This window comes from Chinchilla lanigera, unplaced genomic scaffold (genome assembly GCF_000276665.1).
Source record: "Chinchilla lanigera isolate Chin_1 unplaced genomic scaffold, ChiLan1.0 scaffold00017, whole genome shotgun sequence".
Taxonomy (NCBI): domain Eukaryota; kingdom Metazoa; phylum Chordata; class Mammalia; order Rodentia; family Chinchillidae; genus Chinchilla; species Chinchilla lanigera.
This window is the reverse complement of record NW_004955418.1, coordinates 22,598,966-22,624,307: the sequence shown is the minus strand read 5'-3', so window position 1 is coordinate 22,624,307 and position 25,342 is coordinate 22,598,966. Positions and strand designations below refer to the sequence as shown.

Genomic DNA, 25,342 nt, shown 5'->3' with positions numbered 1-25,342 from the left:
AGGGATCAAACCCAGGGCTACAGTACAAGCACATCAGGGAGAGCTCTATCACTGAGCTCTATCTCTATCCCTTAAAGTACTTTTTAAAAAGTAAGGTATATGTATCGCTCCTGGCAGTGTAGTATGGGAGCAAAACCATGGAAACTGAAAGTCTTCTGGACTCTGGCATTTATGAGTTGGGTGCCCTTTGGTAAATGCTTAACTCACCTGAACTTATTTCTTCACTTGTAAAATGTAGGAAATAACAGGCATTATATGGAATTTTGCGAGGTGAAATAAAGGACACAATAAAAGTGAATGATCTGTCGATTGTGAAACACTACAAGCCAGCTAGTATATTTTCTCGGATGTGCCAGACTTGGCTATGTCTTGCTCCATGTAAAAGGTTGCTCTCCTAAGGCCAGTCAACTTGTGCTACCGTTATTTACTTCTGTCCAACTCTCTTGCAATTAGAGCCTGGGCTTTTCCTTAAAGTCCAAGCCAACTCCTGGCTGGTCACATCCTCGCAACCTGAAGTCAAGAGCAATACTAGGCTAAACGTTGAGTGAATGAACATATACACGGAAGAATTTTGCATTTTTGGCAATCAAAATGAATAGCTGCTCAGTGAGCAGCATATAGGCACCCTCACTGGTGATGTGACAGAAGGAAATGTCAGAAATAGTGGATGACATTAATTGATATAAGGATAGCTTTCTAGGTGAAAGTAAAAAAAATTACTAACTTGAGAACAAGCTGGTTTCTGGTTCCAACAATAAACCAAAGCCCTCAGCTTGGGTGGCCCTTGGTAACACAGGCCATTTCCCTGAAAATGGCAAGAGTCCCATGCACACCCTCCTGGGCTCACACTGCTTGTGTATTTATAGAGGCTTAAAGTTCACCCAGCGGGAAGTAGTTTAGTTGATAGCAGATTCAGGTCTGCTAACAGCCAGAATAAAGAAAACGGGCCTCTGATTTACACACAGGCAAGAGAAAGAACAATTCCCCAAATAGAGAAGTCCCCTGTCATTTCCTACAGGGAAGGGACACTCCTTTGACGACTGTGTGATGGAAAGGCAATTTCAATAATCTGTCCCTGCTCCAAGGGGCTGCCCCATCCATTCACCCTGCCAGCCAGAACTGCACTGTGGAGTCACCTAGAGGGACTGTTCTCCACATGAACTGGGAGTTCTTGTGCCCTACAGAAAACAGCTGCGAACAAATCAAAGGAAAGAACCTTTGCAAACTACCGTTACCCTCGTCTGTAAGAGTAACTGAAGACTAACTGCAGACACATCGCTAAGGGAGGCAACGCTAATTTCACCGATGGTCTCAGATACTTCTTCCTATCAGTCACTATATTTTTTACTGAATTAAACTTTGTTGTGCTCGTTGGGTGGACAGTGATGTGCACTTTTGGCTGGTTTCCCATTTCTTTAACACAAAGTAACGGTAATTTCTCATTTCAGGGTGCATTTAGGACTAATATATGTGTTATTTCTAATTTCAACCTTTTTAGATTTTGTCCTTTTTTTCCCTCTGGATGGAGTCGTGAGTAACATAGCTCTCATTCTATGAAAATCTTTTAGATCGCGTGCGCCTCCATCCCAACTAGATAATCTCTCTTTCCTCCCAGTGACGGAAGCTGGGTGACTACCGAGTGACAAGAGAGACCCTTCCTGGAGACAATGTACTCTGTAATCCACGAGCCGCTGGGGCGTCCTCTGTGTTTAAAGTGTTACGGATGGAGTCAAGAGTCTGTAACGGCAATCTTTAATTGGAGAAAAGGGACATGCCCTCCTAAATGCTCTGCTTCTGCCCTCCCTTGTTCCTGACAGTATGTAATGCTGTGACTGCTCTGAAGTGTCCCTCTTTAGTTTTATTTTGTTTAATTCAGTCTGTCATTAAGAAGGCTTGGAGCTTTAGGCTTGATGATTACTCTCGGTGGGAGGAAGCAACGCCACTGCAGCCTTGTGTTCTAGACAAGCGCTCCTTTATACAATGATGGGTCTGCCGTCGCAAATGAAAGGCTCTTTAAAGAGCAGTGAGGGACTCTTTCAAGCAGACTGCTGCCATGTGCTCGCAGCCCTCCAGCATAACTCTGGAGGATGAGACGGCAGCATGCTCTCCTGCAAAGGGGACCATTGTCCTCGTTTGCCTCAAGCAAACTGGGCCCTGTTTCCCTGAAATACAGTCACATATCCAAAAGATTTTCAAGAACTGGTTCCTACAGTTCTGACCACGACAAAAAGATGAAAATAAAGAGCTTCGATTACGGAACTTACGACCCAATGAGCTCTTCACTTAAACTCAACACCCCAAACCAGAAAATAAAAATTTCAGTCTTCTGCACTGCGCAGTAAGTGGAGGAAAATAATGAATGATAGATTAATTCATAGCTAATTGAGTGCATTTGTTTATTAACGGATTCAACATTGTCTGAGTTTTAAAATTTGAGACAGGGGTTTTCTGGTATTTGCCTATATGACAAAAGAGAAAGTTGATCTAAAATTATTAACTTTGTCAGGATTTAAAAGATTTTATTGTGACTGGCTTAATTTTAAGCATGGCAATGCTTTGGCTTTTCAAAGAGAAGATGATAGTGCAATATGTTTTAAAAATGTTTTATCTGTGTTGTTCAGTTCTGTTTGGATTGTTAAAGAGCTGATTTACATTCTATACCCAATCTGTAGAAGCACTCATAAAATAAAATACCTTTGTTTCTCTACATCTTATTATATAAAATGTATCATTTGTAACTAAGGTGAATCAAATAAGCCAGATTAGTATTTTGGGGGCAAAAACATGTTTACCAGTTCAACAAAGCCAAAATGTACCTAAGATAAAGGTCAAAGAATGCTTCATTCCCTGCTGATTGAGAGCTCAGGAAGCACATTTGTCTATGTTTTCCTGTCATAACAGGAAGAGTGTAACTTCTTCCTCTCCACAATGGCTTCAGTTTTACCTCCGAACTCCAATATTTTCTCCCTGAGGGCCTTCCAAATCAATCCTTGTAAGACAGAAGGCAGGAGGCTGGCTCAGTTGCAGTTTCCAAACAGTTCCATTTGTTGAAATGTTATTTAAATGTTAGTGATTTCTTAAGCGAAGCCGTTCCAACTTAAAATTAAACATCAAATTTCCAAACATTCAAATTGCTTCTTTTATTGCTATTAATGGTCCAACATATTTGAAGAGAAACACAAATACACATTGCAAATTAAGGAATTTTAATTTGCTTTGATTTTCATTGTTACTTTTTTTTTTTTGCCAAAGCCATTATTCTTAGAATAAATCAAAGTTCCCCAATTTTCTTCAATAGTAGACTACAACTGGATGTAAATATTAAAAATATTTTCACCATAATAATTTTTGAAGTTAAGGAAATTCTGACTGCAAAGGATATGGCTTTGAAACAATTAACAACTTGATTTTTAATCTACAGTTTTGAAGAGACCTGTCGGTTTATGTGGCCTATTTATATAGTTAATATTTTTTAGAGTTGGTTTCTCAGATGCAAGGTCACCCACATGGTTTGTGCATTTGCAAAGCAAAAAGTGACTCATCTTAAATGGAATGGTGTGTGTACACCTTCCGACCACTCCATGTCAATTTCTGCACAAGCTCTTTGAGATACAACAAATAGAAGCAACAGAGTTTTTTAAAATAACAGGGTACACTAATTAGAAGTGAAACAAAGAAACAGCCCAATGCCCTCAACTTCAAAGAACAGTCTATTTCTCACATAAAGTGACACAATTCTGCAGAAGACATCCTTTTCCTTTTGAATATTTTGGTTTCTCTTGGATTTCCTATCAAAGGAAAGCGAGTGAATACATCTGACAGTAGTTGGGTCAGTATCTTTTTGGCAATAAAGGAGCAGTTTAAATAAATAGGTATAAAATGCATGCTTATGTATCCAATGGTCTAACGTCCTATTGCACTCACATGTGTTCACCCTAGCTACTGATTTCCTTCAAGTTGGAAACTCTTGAAAGTAAAATTTAGGCCATGTTTTTGCTTCTGGTTTTCCTTTTCAATCACCGATATTTCAACTCTGAATATAAGCTTTTTTTTTCCTTTTTCATTGATTTTAAGACCAATGAAAGAAGGATTTAATTTATATGCATGGGAATCCTTAAGAAGGCAATCCAGCAAGTATTCAGTCCAATTCAGGGCATTCAGACCATGTCCTAGTGTCTTGCTATGCTATACCCCAACTTAATTTATACAAAATGAGCTCAATATAATTTTTAATATGTGTGGAAATGCTATTTCAAATAGAGCGCAATCATTATGAGATATTTGAAGGCCTAATCTCCAGAGACAAAAAAACAAACACTTTGTCACTGCCTGAACTTCTTACTCCCCAGATCTGAAACAGATTCCAGGTATTCCTTCAGGAACTGGGATCACTCTATGACACCATTCTCGGCAACACCCACAAGCCTGGAAGTTGCGAGTTGAAAAGGCAAGTGAAGTGTGTTTGACAGTGTGGCTGTGTCGTTCTCTTCCACAGCTCAACGTATAGACTTTATACCAAAGATCTTGTCTAGAAGCAATTAATTTGTATTTTTCAATCACCCAGTTCCCCACATCTAAAGAGTGAAATTGTCTCAGTTCCAACAAACTTTACATTAAGGTACTATGCTGGAATGGCCAAATTTAAAATCACAATTAACTCTTATACAGGAATAGTCTGGATATTACCTTATAGGAAAGTTACATTAGAGTTTCCTTTGAAATTTTAGTTAAAATTCTCAAAACTGAAAATGATGGAAAAGAGAAGAACATGAAGCATAAAATTATTTCTTTTCTTTTTAAAGAGTCATTTAAGGGAATCACTATCCCTCTTTTTATTTTTCAGTTTAGCGCAGAAATATACTAAATACAGCTGGAAAATGTCAGCATGTGGAAACTGTCAGAAGCTACATCTACAATGAACACATTTTCCCAACTTTTTTCCCTAGTTCCTTTCATATATGAGTCACATAGAGAAATAGATCAGAAATAGATCGGAAGGAGAAATGTGAGAAAACTTAACATCTATGAATTCGGAGTTCTTTTAGGTACAAAAGAATGCTCCTGTTCTATCAGCAGGAGAGGGTTGCTAACTTTCTTCAGTTTGTGCTCTACATACTGCGTGGATAATTACACAAAATTTTGTTTGCTGGAAAAAGTTACTATTCCAGATCTTATGAAACAAAAGAAAAGTTAAGATATTTAAATATTTTTTTCTTTGACATTGTTTTAGGCCCTCATTTCTGTTCAATATTTATTCTGTAAATATTTCCTCCTTATAGAGAGTCAAATATGTAAATGCCTTTTCATAAGAAGTCACACAAATAAATTTAGATTTATCTCTCCTATCCTTTTTGAAAGCTGATTTTTTTTTTTTTTGAGACAGGGTCTCACTATGTAGTCTAGGCTGACCTTGAACTCCCTATATAGTCAAAAGTGGCCTCAAACTCATGGCAATCCTGCCTCAGCCTCCTGAGTGCTAGGACTATAGGCGTGTGCCACCATACCTGGCTCAAAGCTAAAAATTTTAACCACAAACATACAAGAAAACAAGTTCAGGCTAAGTATGCCCCATTTCTATACATCACTCTTTTTTTTTTTTTTTTTTTTGGTTTTGGTTTTTTGGTGCCAGGAATCGAACTCAGGTCCTTACACTTGCCAGGCAGGCACTTGTGCCAATGAGCTATATCCCCAGCCCCTATATTTCATTCTTAAAGTAAGACATTTCTAATTACATTCTGTTGTTAAAAAGAGTCATGTTAGGATAAAATTCATTTAAAAATTGGATTCAGGCACCAATAATTAAAAATAAATACCTTATGAAAGAAGGTGAAATTATGTGATTAACTAATTGGTGAAGGTATTTAAGGGTAAAAAGAAAAAATGCAGATGGAGAAATTGAGGATTAAACCAAGGACCTTTGCACTGAGTGACATGCCCGCCATTTAAAAAATTTTAGTTTCTTCTTGAGATAAGGTCTCTTTAAGTTGAGCAGGCTAGCTTTGAACTCGTGATCCTCCTGCCCCACTCTCCCAGAGGGCTAGGATTCAGGCCAGTGCCACCACGCTTGGCTTACTCTGTTCCATCTTTGCTTTCATCTGCCCAGTACCCTTTTAAGATGAAGCTCTCCTGAAATGAAGGTTCCATGCCATTCTTTAATATGACACATGTACGGGAGCTGTTTTGATAGAAACCACATTAACTTCAAGACCTCAGGATGAAAAGTATGAATCCGAGGAGGAACAGCGCATGGATAAATTTCTAAAATGCTTATAATGTGTTAGGTACTTTATACTTATGAGACATGAGCTATTTTTTAATCTTTGCTGTCCTCATATGGGGGCTGATGAGGCTCAGCATGTTAAGCAACTTGGAGAGGCACCCAGCTAGTCAGCGGCAGATGTGGGACTGGGACCAGGCTTGGTTTTCTCTAAACGATGCTCTTGGCCATTCTTTGTTACTGGATGCAGCACAATGTAACTGGGAGAAACACAGACATAAGCCCATTCTCTCAGCCATTGTTGAGAAGCATTGAGAAAAGCATGCTTTGTTTTGAACATGAGAGATCCTGGCCACTGGCTGTATTCACCATATGACCCCTGGCCAGTTACTCAGACTTTAAGAGGACCTTCAAAACTAGGGTGATGTGGACTCTGCCCAGCATCCACTCTACCCTGACCTCTCTCTAATGTCATACACCAAGAAGTCCCACTGTCTTTCCATTGCTCCTCAGCCAACCCTTTCCTGTCTTAAGAAGCTTTGCAAATTCTGTTTCCTCTAGAAAGCTGTCACCTGCCTAACGCATCTTTAGCACCTGTCTCTTTAGGGATGTACACGATGCTTCCTTTGCTATTCTTTCACAGCACCTTGGTATGTTCAGTCCTAGCACATGAACAAAGTTTCTGTTACAAATTTCCACAGTTGATGTCTGTTGCATTCCACCAGGGGTTTGCAAACTACGGGCCCCACGTCAACTCCAACTGACTTCTGTTTTTGTCAGTGAGAGTATACTTGAACATAGACACACTCGTTCATTTATATATTGTGCACAGGTGCATTCAAGCTCCTGCGGGTGAGGTGAGTAACAGGCACACTGCACAAGGCCCCAGATATCTCCTATCTGTATTTTACAGAGAACTCTGCTGACCGGGTGTCTTGGTTACTTTTCTCTTGTTGCTGGGACAAAATACCTGATGCCCAAAATTAAGGAAGGAAAGGTTTATTTTTCTTACAGTTTGTGGAGGTTTCAGTCCAGACTTGGCAAATTATAAGGCAGAGTGGCACATGGCAGAGAGCTACAGCTCAGGGTGGCGACACAACACAGCAAAAGCAGCAAGGGAGGAATGGCGGAGGAATGTCCTCAAGCACTCTCCTCCTCTCCCTTACATATGCAAACTATCCACCCCAGGGCGGGTGCAGCTCTCAAACCCTTAATCAAACTTTAAAAGCCTGCCCCATGACCGCATGAGGCTTTGAGGGGACACACAGACATAAACCATAACACCGGGTGGCAGATGGTAGTCTGGGTGGAATTCTGATTCGTCATTGATTACTTAGTATTAGGCACATTGCTGACTAGTAAGATTTATTGATTTAGCAAAGAATCGAACTTTTCAGCTATAAAATGGGATTACTGAGGATTAAATAAAACAATATATGTATGTAGCTCTTGGAACATAATTGGTAACTATTTCATTAAGCTTCCTGAACATATCTGTAAGAATCTGACAATTCACGATCTTATTTACTATTATATATTTGCTTAAGAAAGCCATCTTGTTTAGATGAAAAGTATCAAAAGTAGTTTTCATGAACTTGGAAATGAAATTAAAAACACAAAAAAACTGGTCATTTCTGTCCTCTCCTCAAGTGTTTTATGGATACACCTGGAGCTTCTGAACCTTCCTCATTTCTACTTCCCTGAGAAAGGACAAAGGCGGAACTCGGTTGAACAATGCGCCATGCTGTCTTACACCAGTTATACTTCTTAATGGTACCCAGTTCAGCCCATCAGCTCTGCAGCACTCCAGTTCACACTGTTAGCCACTATTCCTCTGTCTGGTAATCCACACCCTGTTCTGTGCGTGGCCACAGAGAGCATCGCCATGGCAGAGCAGTCTTCGGGACTGTTAAGAAAAGACGATGCTGAGCATTGTGTGAAGGTTCCCTGGACAGTCTACCCGAGGGCAGGCAACTTCAAAAAGAGCAAAGTCGTGAACACTTTTCTTTTCTTTTTTTTGTTTTTTTTTTTCTGGTACCGGGAATCAAACTCACGACCTTGCGCTTGCCAGGCAGGTGCTGTGCTGCTGAGCTAAATCCCCAGCCCCTGAACACTTTTCTTTTCAACGTGTGAACAGACCATTTAAAGGAAGCCTGGGTTAGGGTTGCCTCCATAGATATGCTGGCTTTGATTATCAGAGGTGACCTATATATTTGAGGCTTCCTCCCAAATAGCTCTTTGGCCCACTCTTGGAGGAGTGGAGAGATGAATATTAACATGTAGTAGAGCTGTTTAAAATTGTCAAGAGCCATCTAACAATGATCACTGAAATATTTATTTATACATGGGAAGGTTCAGTTTTATTAACTCTGTTTAAGAGTATGGAATTACAGGGCCTATTGTGTCTTTCTGGTGAAGAAAAGAATAACTAGACCTTAAATCCTACAGAATAAAATTAAAGACTTCATTTTTAAGGCTTAAAGTGAAATTAGATAATTTTTTCTTTTCCCCAAATTGTGACTTTTAACATACCTGAGAGTAGCACTACATTTAGATGTAACTATACTTAAACTTATTTACAAGTTCATTTGTTAGCCCAAAAGTACAGTGTTAAAATTCTTGTATCGCTATGTGAGATTTAGGTCTATAAAGCACAATGGAAATTCATGAATTCAGCCCACAAATTTTGTTTTCTATTATTGTATGTTTGTTTGTTTTTTGGTTTTTCGGTTTTTCTCCAGTACCAGGAACCGAACTCATGACCTTGCGCTTGTCAGGCAGGCGCTTTTGCCGCTGAGCTAAATCCCCAGCCCCTCTATTATTGTAAATGAAAGGAAGATATTAATGAATCTCACAAATCTAAAAATGACCTCACATCATTAATATAGTATAAAGGTGAATTTGTGCAATTTTTGACTACATCCAAAACAGTCTAGTCAAAATAACGAGGCCAGAATAGTCAATGGTACACAATGTTCAATATTTTAGGCTTAATGTCAGTTTCAAGCTATAAGCCAATTGAAAAGTAGTGGCTTAATCCTGGTGCATTTATGGCTTTTGGTCTTGATCTATATCAATTAACAATATGTTTGAAAACACTGAAGGAATCCATCAAGACTCTCAGTATTATTCATCCGTCAGTTTAATTCAGTCCAAACTACCTCCTGTCCCATGTACCTTAAAACGTATAATAATATAAAGGGGAATAAACTTGAAAATCTGAAAAGCTTCTTGGGTTTTAATGGCTTACTGGAATTGGTGTCATAGGCAACAACTTCTTTTCATTATAACTTACATATATAATAACACTGAATTAATAAGAATGAAATGAATCTATTCTAGTTTCCCATGTATGTTCAGGAAGATGAAAAGGGAAATAGGGAGATGACCGTCTCTACTGGGGGGTATTGCAGTCTGGTGGACCACCCAAAGCCATCATTAGCTTTTTTCTGCATCCATGAGCAAGAGACAAAGCAGTTCTCTCCGAGGCCATAGAATACCTGTTCTGGGATCCAGTACTCCTGCATTTTCTCTCAAGGCCATTATTTGCTGATTAACATTAAAGTGATTATTTGATTGTTCTACATTAATTAGGATGTGAACAAACACCTAGCTACCCAAACCCAGCCTAACTAAATCCACCTTTCCCCGCATGAAGACAGCTGAGCACTATCGCAGGTACTCATGCACAAGTCTTTCCTCCCAAACTGAGCATGTGCGTGTGTAAAGTCTTTGGAATTGATCAATTGTATCATGCAGACACTGTCATAGGAATGCTAGGAAAAAATCCTAACACCATCTGCCCCTGCTTATAAAATCCAGGACCTAAAGAATGAATTAACTGAAAGTTTTTGCCTGTATCTTTGGTGTTACTAGTATCTTGTGTGGGTGTTTCCTTTGTTGTTGTTGTCAGTAAAATCTTAAAAAGTTTTGGATATATTTCAAAGTCTCTTGTATGGTGGACAGAGTGAAAGTCATTTTTATGCAGAGTATTTGGCCTACATTGTAAACCTTGAAATAAATGACTGCAAAAGGCCTCGTTCCCATGACTATAAGAATATCTTTGTTTGATGATGCATGCCGTGTAGTAATGCTATGCTTATTAACTCCTACTTATTAAGCTATTCATGTCACACAAGTACAGCTTCCATTTAAAATTCATGTTGAAGGAAAAAGTGAATAATCAGGAACGTCTAGACTGTATTTCTAACAGTTAAGGTGATTTTTTCTCCTTACATGTAAGAGATTTACATGTAAAAGATTTCCAGTTAATTCACAAAACTTCTCATCATGGACATTCATAAGTTCACAGTGCTTTTAGCACCCTTAACGCATCTGGGGGAAATGCCATAAACAGTCTACCTAAAGAACGACACAAAGAGAATCTTAGTGTGCTCACCTGTCTGTTACGTTCATCCATAATCCTCGTAATCTGAATCTTTTTTCTCCCCATCGTCCCCGTTTTTCTTCTCTCTCTCGTTCCTGAAATTATGTATTTTTTCCTTCCTTTTCTTTCTCCTTCCTGTTTCCTTCCAACAAATTTCCTTCTTCAGCACTTGCTCAGCTCACTTCCAAAATTCCTGCATTCGTTCCTGCTGAACAACGACAAGAAAAAATTCAGTGACTCTGTAACAGCCAAGCCAGTTTCATAAGGACTAGCATATTCTGTCATCAAGGAAATAAACTACATGGAAGAAAAAGCCATTAAATAAATGAAAATACCTATTAAAAGTACATGGTATATATTATATGTAGAAGCAGAGCAAATAGGGATGGTTTATTTTTATAATTAAAATAACCTCATAAGTAATTTAACAAGTCATTTAAATGATGAGAATTATACTTTAGAGCCCAACATTTGAAATGAAATGTATTTTTTGGTAAAGAATTTCTTAATATTTTTTAATGAAATTAGGTGACAATTTCACCTTTCTCTTATGAAAAATTACCTAAATCAGAGAGTTAATGAACCTTTATGTACCTGTGTATGCTAAGCAGGGCAGCTAATTCATTTCTGAAGGGAAAACAATCTTGTGTTTTGACAGCAGAGGTGATAACGTCCCTGGTTATGCAAATAGGATGGACGATTATGAAAGTTCTATTTGATACACGTAAATGTCAATTAATTTAAATCTAAAGGCTTTAATCTCACTTTTAAAAAACAAATCATTCCTATGAGAACACTGTAAAAGTAACGTGGGATATTTTGTCTTACATTGCAAGCACTTATCAACAGTGAAATCTTTTCCTACAGGTTGAACACAAGAATCCAAAAAGATGATCACTGATAGACAAAAGGTGCAAATAATCGAGATTATCACTCCATTTATAGTTATAGTTTTCAACAAGACATAAATCTTCTAAATTTGAATGTTTTAAATAGACATCATAACCTCCAGGAGTAACATTTAAAATTACAAGAGCTTGATATTATTGGAAAGCTCTAGGTTATGAATGAAAATTAAAGAAATGATTGTTAGTTACCTTAGATAAACCCAAAGAACACAGAATACTACAGGTATATATATATATATTTTTTTGTTATGCTCTGAATTCTATCTGAAAGTATTCAAGAGCATAACGAAGGTGAATTGCTATAATGTGGAAGCAAACACCGAAACATTCCACGTGGTCTTCTCATTTGCAACCAGCTTCAATTACTTTATCTCTTCTTGTGTCAATGAACAGAACTACTGTACACACTGCTCAGAATTTCCCTGCTGTATTTTAGTTGGTGTCTGACAACAGACCCGATAAATTCCCACATGTATTATGTAATGCTAAACCAACGTCCTGGCTATTTAATAAATCATTTGGCTTCAGTACAAGGTTGTTGGAACAGGAGAGCTCTCAGATAGTCTGATCATCAGCTACCTTTTGATTTTTTAAACTTAATTTTAAAATTCTCTGTCACCTTGAGTAAATTTTTTAAATGAAAGTTTCGGTGATTATCTAATTGCAGAAGCTATTATGATATAATTAGTTCTGGTGGATTAGGCACTGCTTAAGACTATCCATTCTCTTGCCTGTTGCCTTTCTACTACACTGCGGCTTAGTTGTGCCTCGCAGCATTTATGTGCTGAGTTACACAGGGCCACACAGTGTCCATCAAAGACGACTACTCTGGCTGCATTTTTACATGTTGGAAAAGTAGTTGGAAAGTTTTAAAAAGATGCATAAGTAACACACACTGGACAAAGACACATGAAAACACTGGCTGCAAGATGGTATTAAAATAAGGAAAACCCAAAAGCACAGTTGCATCATCTTTTTTATATTGCCAAATGCTGTCTATTTTTAGAAACACTCTTAAATATCACTCAACTGGGCAGTTTTCCTGTGCTTCCTATAGTCTTACCTGAGAAGTGAGCAGCACTTTAGAACGGCATTTCCCAGGCACTGCAGGAGACCAAAGAGACAGACACGCTTTCTCTATCTCAGAAAAGCCACCCCAAGAAGCCACAGTAAACGCACGCGGGACATTTCCCTTCCTTTCACTTAGCTGAGGCTGGTGGCACTATCGGCTTAGAGGACTGGCTCTGCCTGCCTAAGCGCTTACTCACTTGAGGTGGAAGGTCAGGGTGAACAGATTAGAGTGTGGGGAGAGGAATGTCCACCGATCCTGATCTCAAACAAGTACAGACATCCCTCGAGAAAAGTGTCCTCAGAAAAGGCACAGCAAGTTCCTGGTGAATCAAACTAAGCAGAGTTCCTCTGTATCACCACCCTGGATTTCACAACTTTGAAACAAGATGCTTTTTTAAAAAGAGCAGAGCACAGAGGTTTTTTTTAAAAAAAAAAATTCTTGATGGCAAATCTTTGGCCGGAAAGAATGTGTGTATGTGTGAATGTATGCATATATGTGGCCACATAGTAAATATAAAATGGCTGATTAACAATGACATTGAATATATTTTTCTTTTGGAAATATGCAAGGTAATAGAGAAAGTCAAAAAGGTTAAATTTCAGTAGAATTAGAACTATGGTTCTGTTTTCTGTGTAAACTGAGTTTTTCCTGAGGACTTGCCATCTGAGCATGTATAAAAATGCAAAGTGGTTATGAAGTCCCTGTGTGGAATAATATAGGGTGGTTATGGGACTGAGAAGCTGTGAAGTAAAATGCTAAGAAATCTGTGGCTAGGAACATTTGATTATGGTCACTATATTTCAAGGCCGTCAATAAAAATTCAAAAAATGAGGAAGATCAGCGATAGCTCTCAAGTTGTTTACTTAGTGTAACTATCTCTCTAACCTGATTTTTACACAAAAACTACTGTAAGGTCCATTTCAAGCATTAGTTTATAAGAGGTCCGCAGAGGTAGAGAAAGAGATTACATAACCTGTAAAATGTTAAAAGGTTTTGTATGTAAAAGAATGTAATAAAAAAATAAAAAAATGCAATAGCTGAATTACCTGTAGTAGAATCTCAAGGTATGCCGAGAACTTTCGTTATGAACAATCAACCATAGGCCTAAGATAATTCCAGCAGCCTTTCTGCTACTTTTTTCCACATGAAAGCACCATTCTTGGAAAATGACAGTTTCACAGAAATAATTCCTTATTTAAAAAAAACCAAAAAACTACTATAGTTGTACTTTTGAGAGCTACAAGCTTCTGTTTTGGGTTTTGTTTTGTTTTGTTTTGTTTTTGCTTTTTGCCAAATGAAATAAAAGAAAAAGAAAATCAGACTGCTTACTGAAAAGGGGAACTCCGCTATGGCAGCCTTCTGTTCACTGTGCGTTTGGCATTAGCAGACAGATGAAGGCAAAGTGGTTTGGGAGCTGGACAGGTGCTAAAGACCATCACGCTCCTCCGGGGCTCTTTTTCTGGAGCCAGGTCCCTTGAGTGACATGCGCCTCCCCTCCCCCTATTTCAGCACTCTCTCTCCCCCTCTTCCTCCCTCCTTCCCTCCCTCCCACAAATCCCTCCCAGTAACACAGAAGAATCTTGACAGAATGGCAGGAAACACGCACAGACTAGTCAGGGAAGGATGTGATGTCAGCAACCACGAACAATAAAAGGTGTAAAGGTGCTTCCTTCCCTAAACTGCTCCAGAAGTGCAAAATGGGAACCAAAACTCTCCACTTCCTTCTCTGAGCAGAACAGTCTGAGTGTGCTGAGCCGTTCACCCCACACACAGGCCTTGGAGAAGTTCAGATAAGGGACAGTGAAGGAAATCCACACAGGGACTCAAGTCTTAATTTCTAGCTTTAAAACACCTGAGAAAAAAACACCATTTTAGCTCAAGGGTAGTGTTTTGTTATGATCACTACAAGAAATAAAAATAAGAAAACCAATAAAAAAAATCTGACTTTGGTGAAGCAAAAGATTGTCAATTAGTATCTACAATTCCCTACCAAAAAATCTTATGCACTTAAGGTAGTCATGAAGTCTGATTTATGCATTGAGACAAATAAAGAATTCTATAAGCAAAGAGCTGGGATACATAACATAAGTTCTGGTAAAAATTTGAGTCACGGAAATGGTGTCCCTCCAAAAAAAAAAAATCAATGTTTACTGGTAAAGCACACTGATTACTTGTTTGCCCCAATATTTTAAAGCAAAAGTTACTACATTAGGGAGAAAAAATTTCTTATATTATTGAGTGTCTCGAGGTTCTCAAAACAATTCAAACTAGAAAGCAAAATAACTAACAAATTCAGTCTGTAGTAAAACTAGTTTAATCTCATTGCTGGTAAGTTCTTTCTAACATGGAGATGGCAGCCTACCCTAAACTTTCTGTAGGAAGAAAGACACGTATCAAGTGGGTCTGAATCATTTCAGATTTCAATCATCTTCCCACAACACTTTGATTTAGAAATTAAACATAACCTTCAGTTATGTGTTTTGATCTTAGAGTGAGACTGCCATGCCACATTAAAAGATGTGGGAAGAAATTAATTCTCTCTGCTAAAATTATCTTTGCGAAGCATGTATTTTGCTACAATAAGTACAATGCAGTCACTTAAATAAAAACAGCCTATGAATAAGGATACAGCAGGGGAAATGTGATGTCAATTTGCAAAGAAAAGATTCTGGCTTCTTTTATTCATATTACCAAATAAGTTTTTTTTTTTATTGCTTTACATTTTTATTGCTGAAAATTAAGCACACTGTAACACACAACAAGAAATCACACTGTAAATAAATAGGAGGGAAACACTTGGTAAAAGGCAAAAATAATCATACACCCAGTTGCTGTGAGCCTGGTATTACCGATTCAAACAATTCAATGATTCATTATCATAAGAAGTGAAAGTCCTTGCCCATTATGTTGCATGCAGATAAATTTAATTTTCTACTTTATGATTTGTTTGTAAGACATATGAGGTGTGCAGCTGTACTTTGCTTAAAAAGAACAGCAGAACTTTTACCCTGTCTCCCTTACGAACTATTCTCAACCTCAAGTGATGTAACTGAATTATTATTCTTTTTGGTGCTTGACTATGTCATGGACTCAGGAGTATTTCCTGGGTCTTGAAAGCCACTTTGTCTGTCTTGATTGCTATGTGTGTTATCCCATGTTCTGTAACTGTAGCTATGAATGCAACCAATTCATTTTAAAGACTCCTCCTTCAAAGGATAATAAAAGAACAGTTCTTCTTCCCACCTGCATGCGTACCATCATGCCACACACAAAGTTATTTTCCCAGTTTCCTCCAATTTTGTATCCACATGATGAGCTCTAAGTCATCTCCAAGTCTCAGTCACATAACATTACACATACAAACAATAAGTAAGCTTGGCTATTTTCTGAGCTCCTCATGCCTATGGAATTCCTTCCCACCACAGGACACTTGCAAACGCCATTCCTCCTACCTGGAATGTTCCTTCTTCCCTACTGTGCTTAACTTCTCTTTGTTCTGTCTCAGCTCACTTCACCTCCTAAAGAAGCACTCTATGTCGTGGTCATTAAGCCCTCTGTGCCGTGTCCTTCCTAGCATTGGCTGCAGCAGAAATCGTTTGCCTGCCAGGCCATTTTGTTTCCCCTTCATTCCCAGGATTCGCCAATGCCAGGCAGACAGTGAGAGGTAGCTAGTAACTGCTAGCTGACTAACCACAGTACTCCATTAAAGTTTACCTCTTTTGAAAATGAGTACTACTAAGAATTTGCTTTTTAAAAATTTTACACAGATTGGTAATCTCCTTTACTATATTATCCTATCCTATTCTATCCTATCCTAGCCTAGCCCATATCTGTACTATATTATCACTATATTCAATCCTTTACTATATTATGTAGATAACACCTCATGGATGGAATAAGAGTAAACTACACTCAGAGGTGGAAGTGAGGATTTGGGAGTGAGGATGCTTGGGGTTTGAATTCTAGCTTGGTCCTTAGACACTGGGTAGCTATCGACTGATCATGGAATTCTCCCCAGCTATTGTGGCCTTTTACTGCCTCAAGTTGGGGAAATCCCTTTTCATCTGCAGGACAGCAGTGACCATTCAATACGGTACTGCATACAAAGCACTGGATACACAGCAGTAAGCAGGAGTGTGGCTTGCCGATGCCAGGCTGCTTTAGCTTGGGGACCTAAAATCTAAAAGGCACAATAGATACTGTGAAAGGGAAAGAAACTGCTCAAAAGGAGAGAACAACTGGCATGGGGGAAAATAAGAAAGAAAGAAGGGAAAAAATATGTATATATGCATACACGAGATTGCAAAGAGAACTGTACTACCAATTTCTATTGCTGTATTGAAAGGAACAGTTAATGTTTAATTGTTTGATCATTCTTACATGCCTATATTTGCTTATCTGAGTAAGCAATTTGAAGATAACAATATGTAATACAACAACCATTGTTAATTTCCTATCACCTTGTCTGAAATTCTGTATTGCTTTTACTGTTTTTCTGTTGTTTTGTTTATGTCCATGTGTCTGTTAATATATTTTCATTCTTTTATCTTTAAAATAAAAGCAAGAAAGCCATATTATGGATTAAGAGTCCTTTGGTGGTGAACTCACAGCACGTATGCCACAACGGGCTGTTTGTATCACTGAAAGCTCTGAAAGGCTTGCCATCACCAAGGAAAAATACTATCATGTGGATACTGTGGTCCGTGAGTATACCATGAAAGAACTCACTTTACAAAGCTAATGATGAGCAACTTCTAAAAGATAATGCTTCATTTATCATGTAACAATAGTCACTGCATGAAGACAAATTGACAGCGTTATAGAAATTAAGAACTCTCTCTTAAGTATCAGCCATAGGAGAGCTTCAGGCTGCAAAAGAAGAAATAACTAGGGAAATATATCAATTTTCCCAATGACCACGGCTGCTGGAAACTCTCTGTTAATGCTCCTAGTCCTACTTTAATATCTCTCCCTAAGGACAAAAAGAGATGAAATGTATGTCAGAAATATAATAAGGCTAAAAAGGAACTCGTTTTGAAAACCCCTGCAATTAATTTAGTAAGTGGGCCTAACTGTCCATTATCACTTACATAAATCATTTTATTTACATAGTTCCAGATTTAGGAGACACGCACCTTTGGACAACTGACTCACATTAGAAGCCCTTTAACAAACACATGGGAAGCACAGCTTTCCTGTCGCAGTTATGCATGGCATCCTCTGTCTTGGGCATTTTCTCCCACTGTGGCTAAAACAGCATTCTGCATTCCCCATGCCAAAATAAACTCCAAATGGTCTAAATGCTCTGCAGCCACATCACAGACTTTCATATTTCCACATCAGACTAAGTGATTAATTCGGGGCTGTATCATGTCTTTGTTTCCCTAATTTTCACAACAGTGAGGCCACCATGGTTTGTAGGGGCCATTTACAACGTGGACAGGCTCACCACCAAGGTACAGGCAGCACCATTTTCAGCACAAAGCAGAGCTGCTACACATGTAGCAGCTCAGACTGTGTTCTGCTCCCCAGCTGTACTTTCCCCACAAGCATATGCAGCTGGATTTTTTTTTGTTGCTGTTATTGAGCAAAGCAAGTTAAGCACCGTACAGCACCACCTGGGGCGAATGAGAATTGTCAGGCTCCAAAGCAAGGTGGGCTTGCAGGGGGGCATGCTGCTGTTGTACCTTTTCATCTCATTATGACAAAAATCTGAATTCCCAGGCATGAATCTGTTAGGGGAAAAATTGTGTTCACTATTTTCTCAGTTTTTCACCCTTAACCTCCTGTGTCATGATGAAAATGGAAGCGTTTTCTTTGCAGAAGTTTGGATGTGTCTGATATATTTTTCAGCCTTCTTGATGTGCCTGCATGCACATGGCATGTGGGAAAGCACGGTTCAGTCTTTTAGAATGTGTAGAGAGAACAATCAAAGTTCATGTTCAGACACCTCAGTAACCCTGAGCACTATCACCAGTAAATAATATCATTATTTAGTTGTTATACAAATGGTTAGAAGGGCATTCTAATAAAGGCTTTCTCTCTGTATTTAAATGTTACATTAAATATTGAAAATTATGTCCTTGAAAATTCATTTGCTTGTCATTATTTACTTTTGCAAATTAATTAACATGTTAAAATGGCTTTAAAATGGGAAGAAGTAACACTGTTCTCCTGGTGAACTTTTTGTTATACATTAAGGAGAAAATGTTCAATAAGTCACCTTCTATTTAAATTAAATGTGGGGACTGGGGATTTAGCTCAGCGGCACAGAGCCTGCCTGGCAAGCACAAGGTCGTGGGTTTGATTCCCGGTACCAGAAAAAAAAAACCCAAAAACCAAAAAACAAAAAAAATAAAATAAATAAATAAATTAAATGCATTTATTTTTATCTCTAAACCTTAGACATGCAGAAAGTTTACATGAAAACCTTAATGTTAGTACAATGTGATGTTCAAAATGCCACAATAGTATCTCTCAAAAAAATAGAAGATTGCTATTATATGAGGCACAATATGGAGCCCAGTGAGTCATCAGTTTTTCTATTTCTCATCTCTTTTACAACATCCTAATCAACCTAATTAAGGTTTTGTTCATTGAAACCTCTGATGACAATTTGTTTAACTCTATCCCATTGCGGTCTGCTTACAAGGAGAATTAAATCTGATCTTCTGACAGCAATCATTAAATGATCCCAACTGGCCCCAATTAAGACACATTGCTCACGGGTTTCTATACAGTCAAAGTGTCAAGTTCTCTGCTTCATTTACACATGGTTCTTTACCTTGGTTTATTTTCTTAAAGCCAATTAAGTATGTGTCTTACATGTCTCTGTGTACACTAGCTCCTGAAACAGTGCATCAATCGACTTTGCAGGCACTCTGAAGTACTGCGCAGGCCATATGAATCCATTTTCTCTACGTGTACGGTCGCTATGGACAGAGACACTTTACATTCATTTACTCATGCTGAAACTGACCCCCAAAGCTCATTCTCAAAATAACATGCAGATTTAAACAGTTCTGGTTGATACCAATCAGCAATAACTTTTCATCAGCATCTCCATTTAGAAACTGGGTTTAATGTTTTTCTTTTAAACATCTGAAATTGTCTTTTACCTCTCTATGAAAAAAAAAAATCAAGGCCAAAGTAAGACTTCTGAAGTTAACCTTTCTCAGCTTTAATTTTTGCTTTAATTTTTTCACATCTGCTCAGCTGCAAGTTCTGTAATGATGTTCCCAGACCTTTCCACAAGCGCAGGTAGCCTCAGGATTTAGAGCTCACTGATCGTGTATGACTCCAGGGAGAGGACTGATTAAAAACAGCCTCCTGAGGAGGAGAAGCTTCTCACATCTGGCTCATTGGATTCTCAACTCGAGTACCTGTACAGAAATCTGACACCCTATTTGATTCTTGGGGAACCACGCTTTACCTAGAATCTTAAACTTTAGATATCAAGGGACAAATACTCCAATTAACCCCACTCTGACTGGTGTTGAACACAGATTCTGAGGGCCTTACTCAGTGATCTGGGTGACCTGCTTCTGAATATAAACAAATTCACTGTTACTTTTGTATCTATTCTAATTATAGCTATCATGGATCATCTGCTGGTATAGCCTCATCTGATGAGAGCTCTGTCTCACCGTTCTCGGAGCAGATGGATTAGAATATTTCTGCTCTTCTTAATCACACGTTAAAAGTTGACATCAGGACAGAGGACCAGAATGGATGTTATCATACATCTTACAGGACCTATACTCTGATGGAACATCATTTTTATTATTTTACTACAATAAAACCATTGCTTATGGCTTTGCCAATAGATGTAATGACAAAGAAACAAAGGAAATACTGTACAATCACACTGTAGAAGTTTGGGTACACTTGGTAACACCCAGAAAAACGTTATATTCATTTTATTATAGCTGAAATGTATTTAACCATCTACTCAATAAGTAACATTTTCCCTCAAAAGAGGAAAACTCAAAGTATTTGTTACAACATGCTGATGATGTAGAAAATGCTTACCAAACTCACCACTGACTGAGTTTAAAAAACTGTGTAATAAATGTACTGAAATTTCAGTAAACCAAAACAGATGCTGGGGTGTGGTATTATGAAATATTTCTCACTGTATTATAGTAATCTCCAATAAGATTTGATGTTAATTTTAGAGCATGCTTCTGCTAAAAAGGGCAAACCCTGCAACAGATTTAGTACAAAGAAGCTGAAAATATCCTGTGGAAAAAAAAAAATCTGTAGCGAAATCAGCCAGCCCAAATCCTGCCATTACTCAGCACTGCAGTGACGCGCGGATGTTTGTAGTGGTTTGCGGAGCCAGCAGGGGTGGAAACTCTCCGTACTCGACTCCAACATGATTGCAATTGAACCTCATCAAAGTAAGAGCTCATAATTTGTCACAGAAAACAGCCAATTAACATATGTTAGAAAAAGGCTTCATAAAGATAATATATGATTAAAGACCCCGTGCAGCTGTTGAAAATCAAAACTATGCATTTAAAAAAGAAATCTCAGCCTGAGCTTCCGCATGGTTAAACTGATAATGGCTACTATGCGTTTTTTTTTTTAAAGTAGAAAAATATAATTACAGGGCTTCTTATAAGTTTGGGGTTATGGCAAAGGAGAACTGGGTACGAGGGCACTATTTACATGCCTTACTTGGTTCTATAAATAGTGGAAGCCCTTGCCAAAACTCTGTAGTTACTTTGTTATAGGGCTATTTTAAAACACAGACCTTCATTGTGAGCTAAATGGCCTTCAGGATGCACTTTGTAGTTATAGCATTCCCCTCCAAACTATATCCTTCCTTTATCTGTGCAAACTCCAGGATCAGCGGACTCTCCACGTCTGCCCCACTCCCTGTGACACATGCTAGGGCGGTCTGAATACTTTAGAGCTTTTGTAAAGGGTGGTGGTCAGGAAGGGCAGGGTAAGTGCCAGAAATGAGATTAAGGAGCACACATGCGGGGCAGATCCTGTCAGGACACAGTCCAGGCTGCCTGCCACAGCCTCGGCGCAGTCAGACTCCTGTAACACGTTTGGTGTATTGTGATGGCAGATTTTAAATGACACACTCGCTTGGACGACACACTCAATCAGATCCGGGCTTATCTGCCATTGTGGGACACCATGAGACAAATTCATGATGATGAATATCACAGATAGCAACAGAAATTTTCAGTCATGATCACAGAAATGGGAAGGCAGCTGTATGATGCTGGATGCTGGGGCACCAGTGCAAACAAGACAAAGAAGATGCTGGGTTCCATGAAGCTTGTATTATAAAAGGACAAAAGGGAAACCCACTCATATGAAGACATTAAATAAGAGTCCTATAGAGAAAATACTGCAGTCCAGTTGGCTGGCAAATGACTGAACAGGCAAGACTAGAGGCGGACATCTACTGGATACTCTATCAGGGAAGCGCTACTGGAGAAGATGACATCTGAGAAAAGACCTACACCACCACGGGGTAAAGCATTATTTGATGATGAATACACTGCAGTTACGTCTGTCACTGGTGGCACAAACTTGGCCATGTCATAGTTTCTTTGGTTCCTCCATCTGTAAAACGAGAATAACATCCACATTCTGTTATGAATGTTATCTATTATCAGGCTCAAATTAAGAAAGAGAACCTCACTCATCCATAAAAATTCATTTGAAACTCAATTCAGTTTGATAAATTAATTGTGCAAATTGTTTTCTTCACTTTGATATTATGTAATTTAAAATAATTATAGACTCTGAAGCACCAAGAGTACCGTATAATGCAACAAGGTTCTAAATTGATGTGAATTAAATCCAAAGATGTGTCTTTCCTTAAAATGTGGATATTTCATAAAGGCAGTGCTCAATGTTTGAAACAATTATTGAGAATTCATTTCTCAATGATAAATACAGACAGCACCACAGCAATCTGATAAATATAATGCAAGGTTTCAGCAAATATAAAGTACAGAATTATATAAACATCATTTTTTAAAAACTCTCAGAAATAAATACTCTCAAAGCATTACTAGTGTATCTCAGTGATTGGGCAGGTTGACTTATTTTCCCTCTCAAAGGACTCAACTCCCAAGCAGTCAGGAGAGTTTTGATTAAGATCTGAGCAATATTTGAAAATCCCAGTGTCTCAGGTACTGGAAATATTCACATTTCTTTGGACAGCCCTATCTAATGAGAGAAAGCTATGTAGCCTCAAGTCAAACACACTAATTTCCAACTTGAAATGAACAGGCAAATTGAATTAGCTAGTATTTTTAAAATCAAGGCATTTTAAGGGAAACATACAAATTTAAGGATTATGAATTCTAATAGGTAGGAAGTTAGAGGGCAGGATGATTGACTCACACTTTCATTAAAAAAAAACTGTGACACAAACATTCAAGGCAAACCTAAAGTATTTTAAGGGGAAGGGGTCAGAATTTCCTCTGCAATAGAACTTCGCTTAAGGAGTAGAGGGTCTACATTCAAAATTCTCCTCCTTTGGGATTCTTTTGGGGAAAGGAAATGGTTTAAATTTTATCCTTTAGTCTGAGCCATTTTATTTCCTATACCATGAATATAATTCATGCCTTAAAATAAGGCAAGTTGTATAATTTGCCATGAAGACTGTATCAATACTATTCTTTTATTTGTAAGTGGTCAAATATACTGAAAAGTAATAGTAAATTTGGGAAGCTTTTTAAAATCTAAACTGTATTTTTTTTTCCTACTAGCTAAATCATAGGATAAATATTTAATGATATTACAATTATAAAGTGTCTGATTTTATTTTCCATGAGCAACCATATTTCATACTGTCTTCTCACTTCCCTCCTTCTCTATCCCATGACTTTGGGGTTACATCTACAAACACCCGTCATGACTGCACGCTGCCCAGGCGTGTAAGAATCAGTTTCTCCTCTCTCCTCGTAGCACTCTGCACTCCATTCTTTCATTTTGTCACCTTTCTTTATCTCCTTTTGCCCATGTTTAGAACAGGGGGGATGTGGCAAGTGATGCTGTCAAAGAGCTAGGAGTAGAGGCAAAATGTTTTTCCCGCTGGGTCCAGGCAGGGCCAGGCAGGCAGCTGGAGGACAGCTCTGAAGCCCAAGGCCTGGTAGGACACTCCTTATCTCAGCACGTCTACACATGCTGTCCCAGGCTGTTTTCAAGGATACCCCAGTCACCCTGGGCAGATAATGCTAAATGGAAAGCATTACAGTATCTTCCCTGTAAAAAAGACTACGCTCCTGCAGACCAGAAGTGACTACTCTGATTCTCTCAAATCTAAAGTCTCACAGAAAGTGCTCGTGGGTACTGGCAGGCTCATGATCCTCCTTAGAGATCCTACAGGGCTGGAGTCAGCATCCCACAAAGCAGGTTCCAAAGATTACTGGATCCTGAAGATGCAAATAAACTGTTCCTTTACCAAAAAAAGAGTCAGGAAATAAGTTTGGAAGGCTGATTTCTTTGGTGTAGGATTTGTCAAATCGTTCTCTAGGCTGAAAATGAGAATCCAGTGTATTAACCAATTTATCTGGACAAGTCTGTGGACACTGTATAAATAAACGAAAGCGCAAAATGAAAGATAGGTAGGGAGGAGGGAGACAGATTTTTTGCAAAAGGGAAAGTGAACGAGAGGTGGAGGGAGAGAGTGGGCAGGGGCAGGAGGGAAAGTAAAAGGAATTCAGATGTGTCCAGGACAGGCAACAGCTCCCTGCGAGGCATGTAATAATTATGTACTGCAGACATGGACGAATAAAAGACAAAATAAAAAAGAAAGGAGCATGCTTCCGCTGCCTGAATCCTGAACGCTGCACACGGGGCCTGCTCCAGGGGGAGACTCAGCTCAGCACCGGGACTGGAACATGCAGAAGACATGATAACACTGCAAAGCCATTCTTTTAGTTTCGCAAAGAAGTATGCCTCTGAGGTTGGGCATAGAAAAAAAGATGTTGATTTAAAGTAACAATGTATATGAAATATTTAGCAATTAAAGAGTATGATTTGTTGCGAATGCCCAAAGCACTAAGCTTAAAACTACGGAGAATGGTGAAGAAAAAAGCTGAATTTGGGCGCAGGCTCTTGGTTGGGTTCCTCTACAGACTAGCCCCATGCTGCCGGGTCGGTCAAGTCCTTCGAGATTCATTTTTCACACACATGTAAGTGGGGCTGGGTTCAATTCCTAAGACCCTTTTCAAGTTCTTAAAGTGTATAAATTCAATAAAGTCTAAAAACATGAGGTCAGAAGCTTCTTCAAAGGATATCCTCCTGGAAAACAATAAGCTGACAGCCATTGAGTGGTCTAGGTAAATAGAGTATTTTTCTACTTTTTTGATATTAAAAGATTTATTCACTTCAGCCTCAAGAAATAAAGGCAGTTAAGACCAAGATTATATTATGCACTTGGGAACACGACTCATATTTAGAAATTTAGAGAGTAGTATCTAAGAATTATAAAATATTTACTAATACACTAAAGCTTTAGGCACATTAATCCACACACCAGCCTCTGAAGAAGGAGCTCTGTTTTTCATTTTATAGAAAAGAAAACTAGATAACAGAGAGGTTAAGTAACTTGCACAAGGTCACACGAGTGTCACAGCTGTAATTTCAGCCCAAATAAATCCAATCCCAGACTCAGTACCTGGGTATTTACACCCTCCTGCTTCTCCATGCTGCAAGGCCAAGGGTCTTAGGAGTGCTTAACAATGAAAACTCTAGAAAAAGTGATGTTCAGGTTTTTT

At 38.5% G+C, this 25,342-nt stretch overlaps 1 protein-coding gene across 13 annotated transcripts in view; it reads right to left on the bottom strand.

Moving 5' to 3' along the window:
- Mef2c (myocyte enhancer factor 2C) overlaps positions 1 to 25,342 on the bottom strand; it is a 164,047-nt gene that overhangs the window by 77,127 nt on the left and 61,578 nt on the right. For 10 of the 13 annotated variants that reach the window (XM_005382286.2, XM_013512977.1, XM_013512978.1 and 7 more), the window contains one exon: positions 10,617 to 10,812. In XM_005382286.2, the coding sequence (XP_005382343.1) occupies positions 10,617 to 10,670 (54 nt within the window). In that variant the 5' untranslated portion in view covers positions 10,671 to 10,812. The remainder of the gene's footprint in view (positions 1 to 10,616; positions 10,813 to 25,342) is intronic. The other 3 variants (XM_013512976.1, XM_013512975.1, XM_005382288.2) reach the window with 1 other exon arrangement.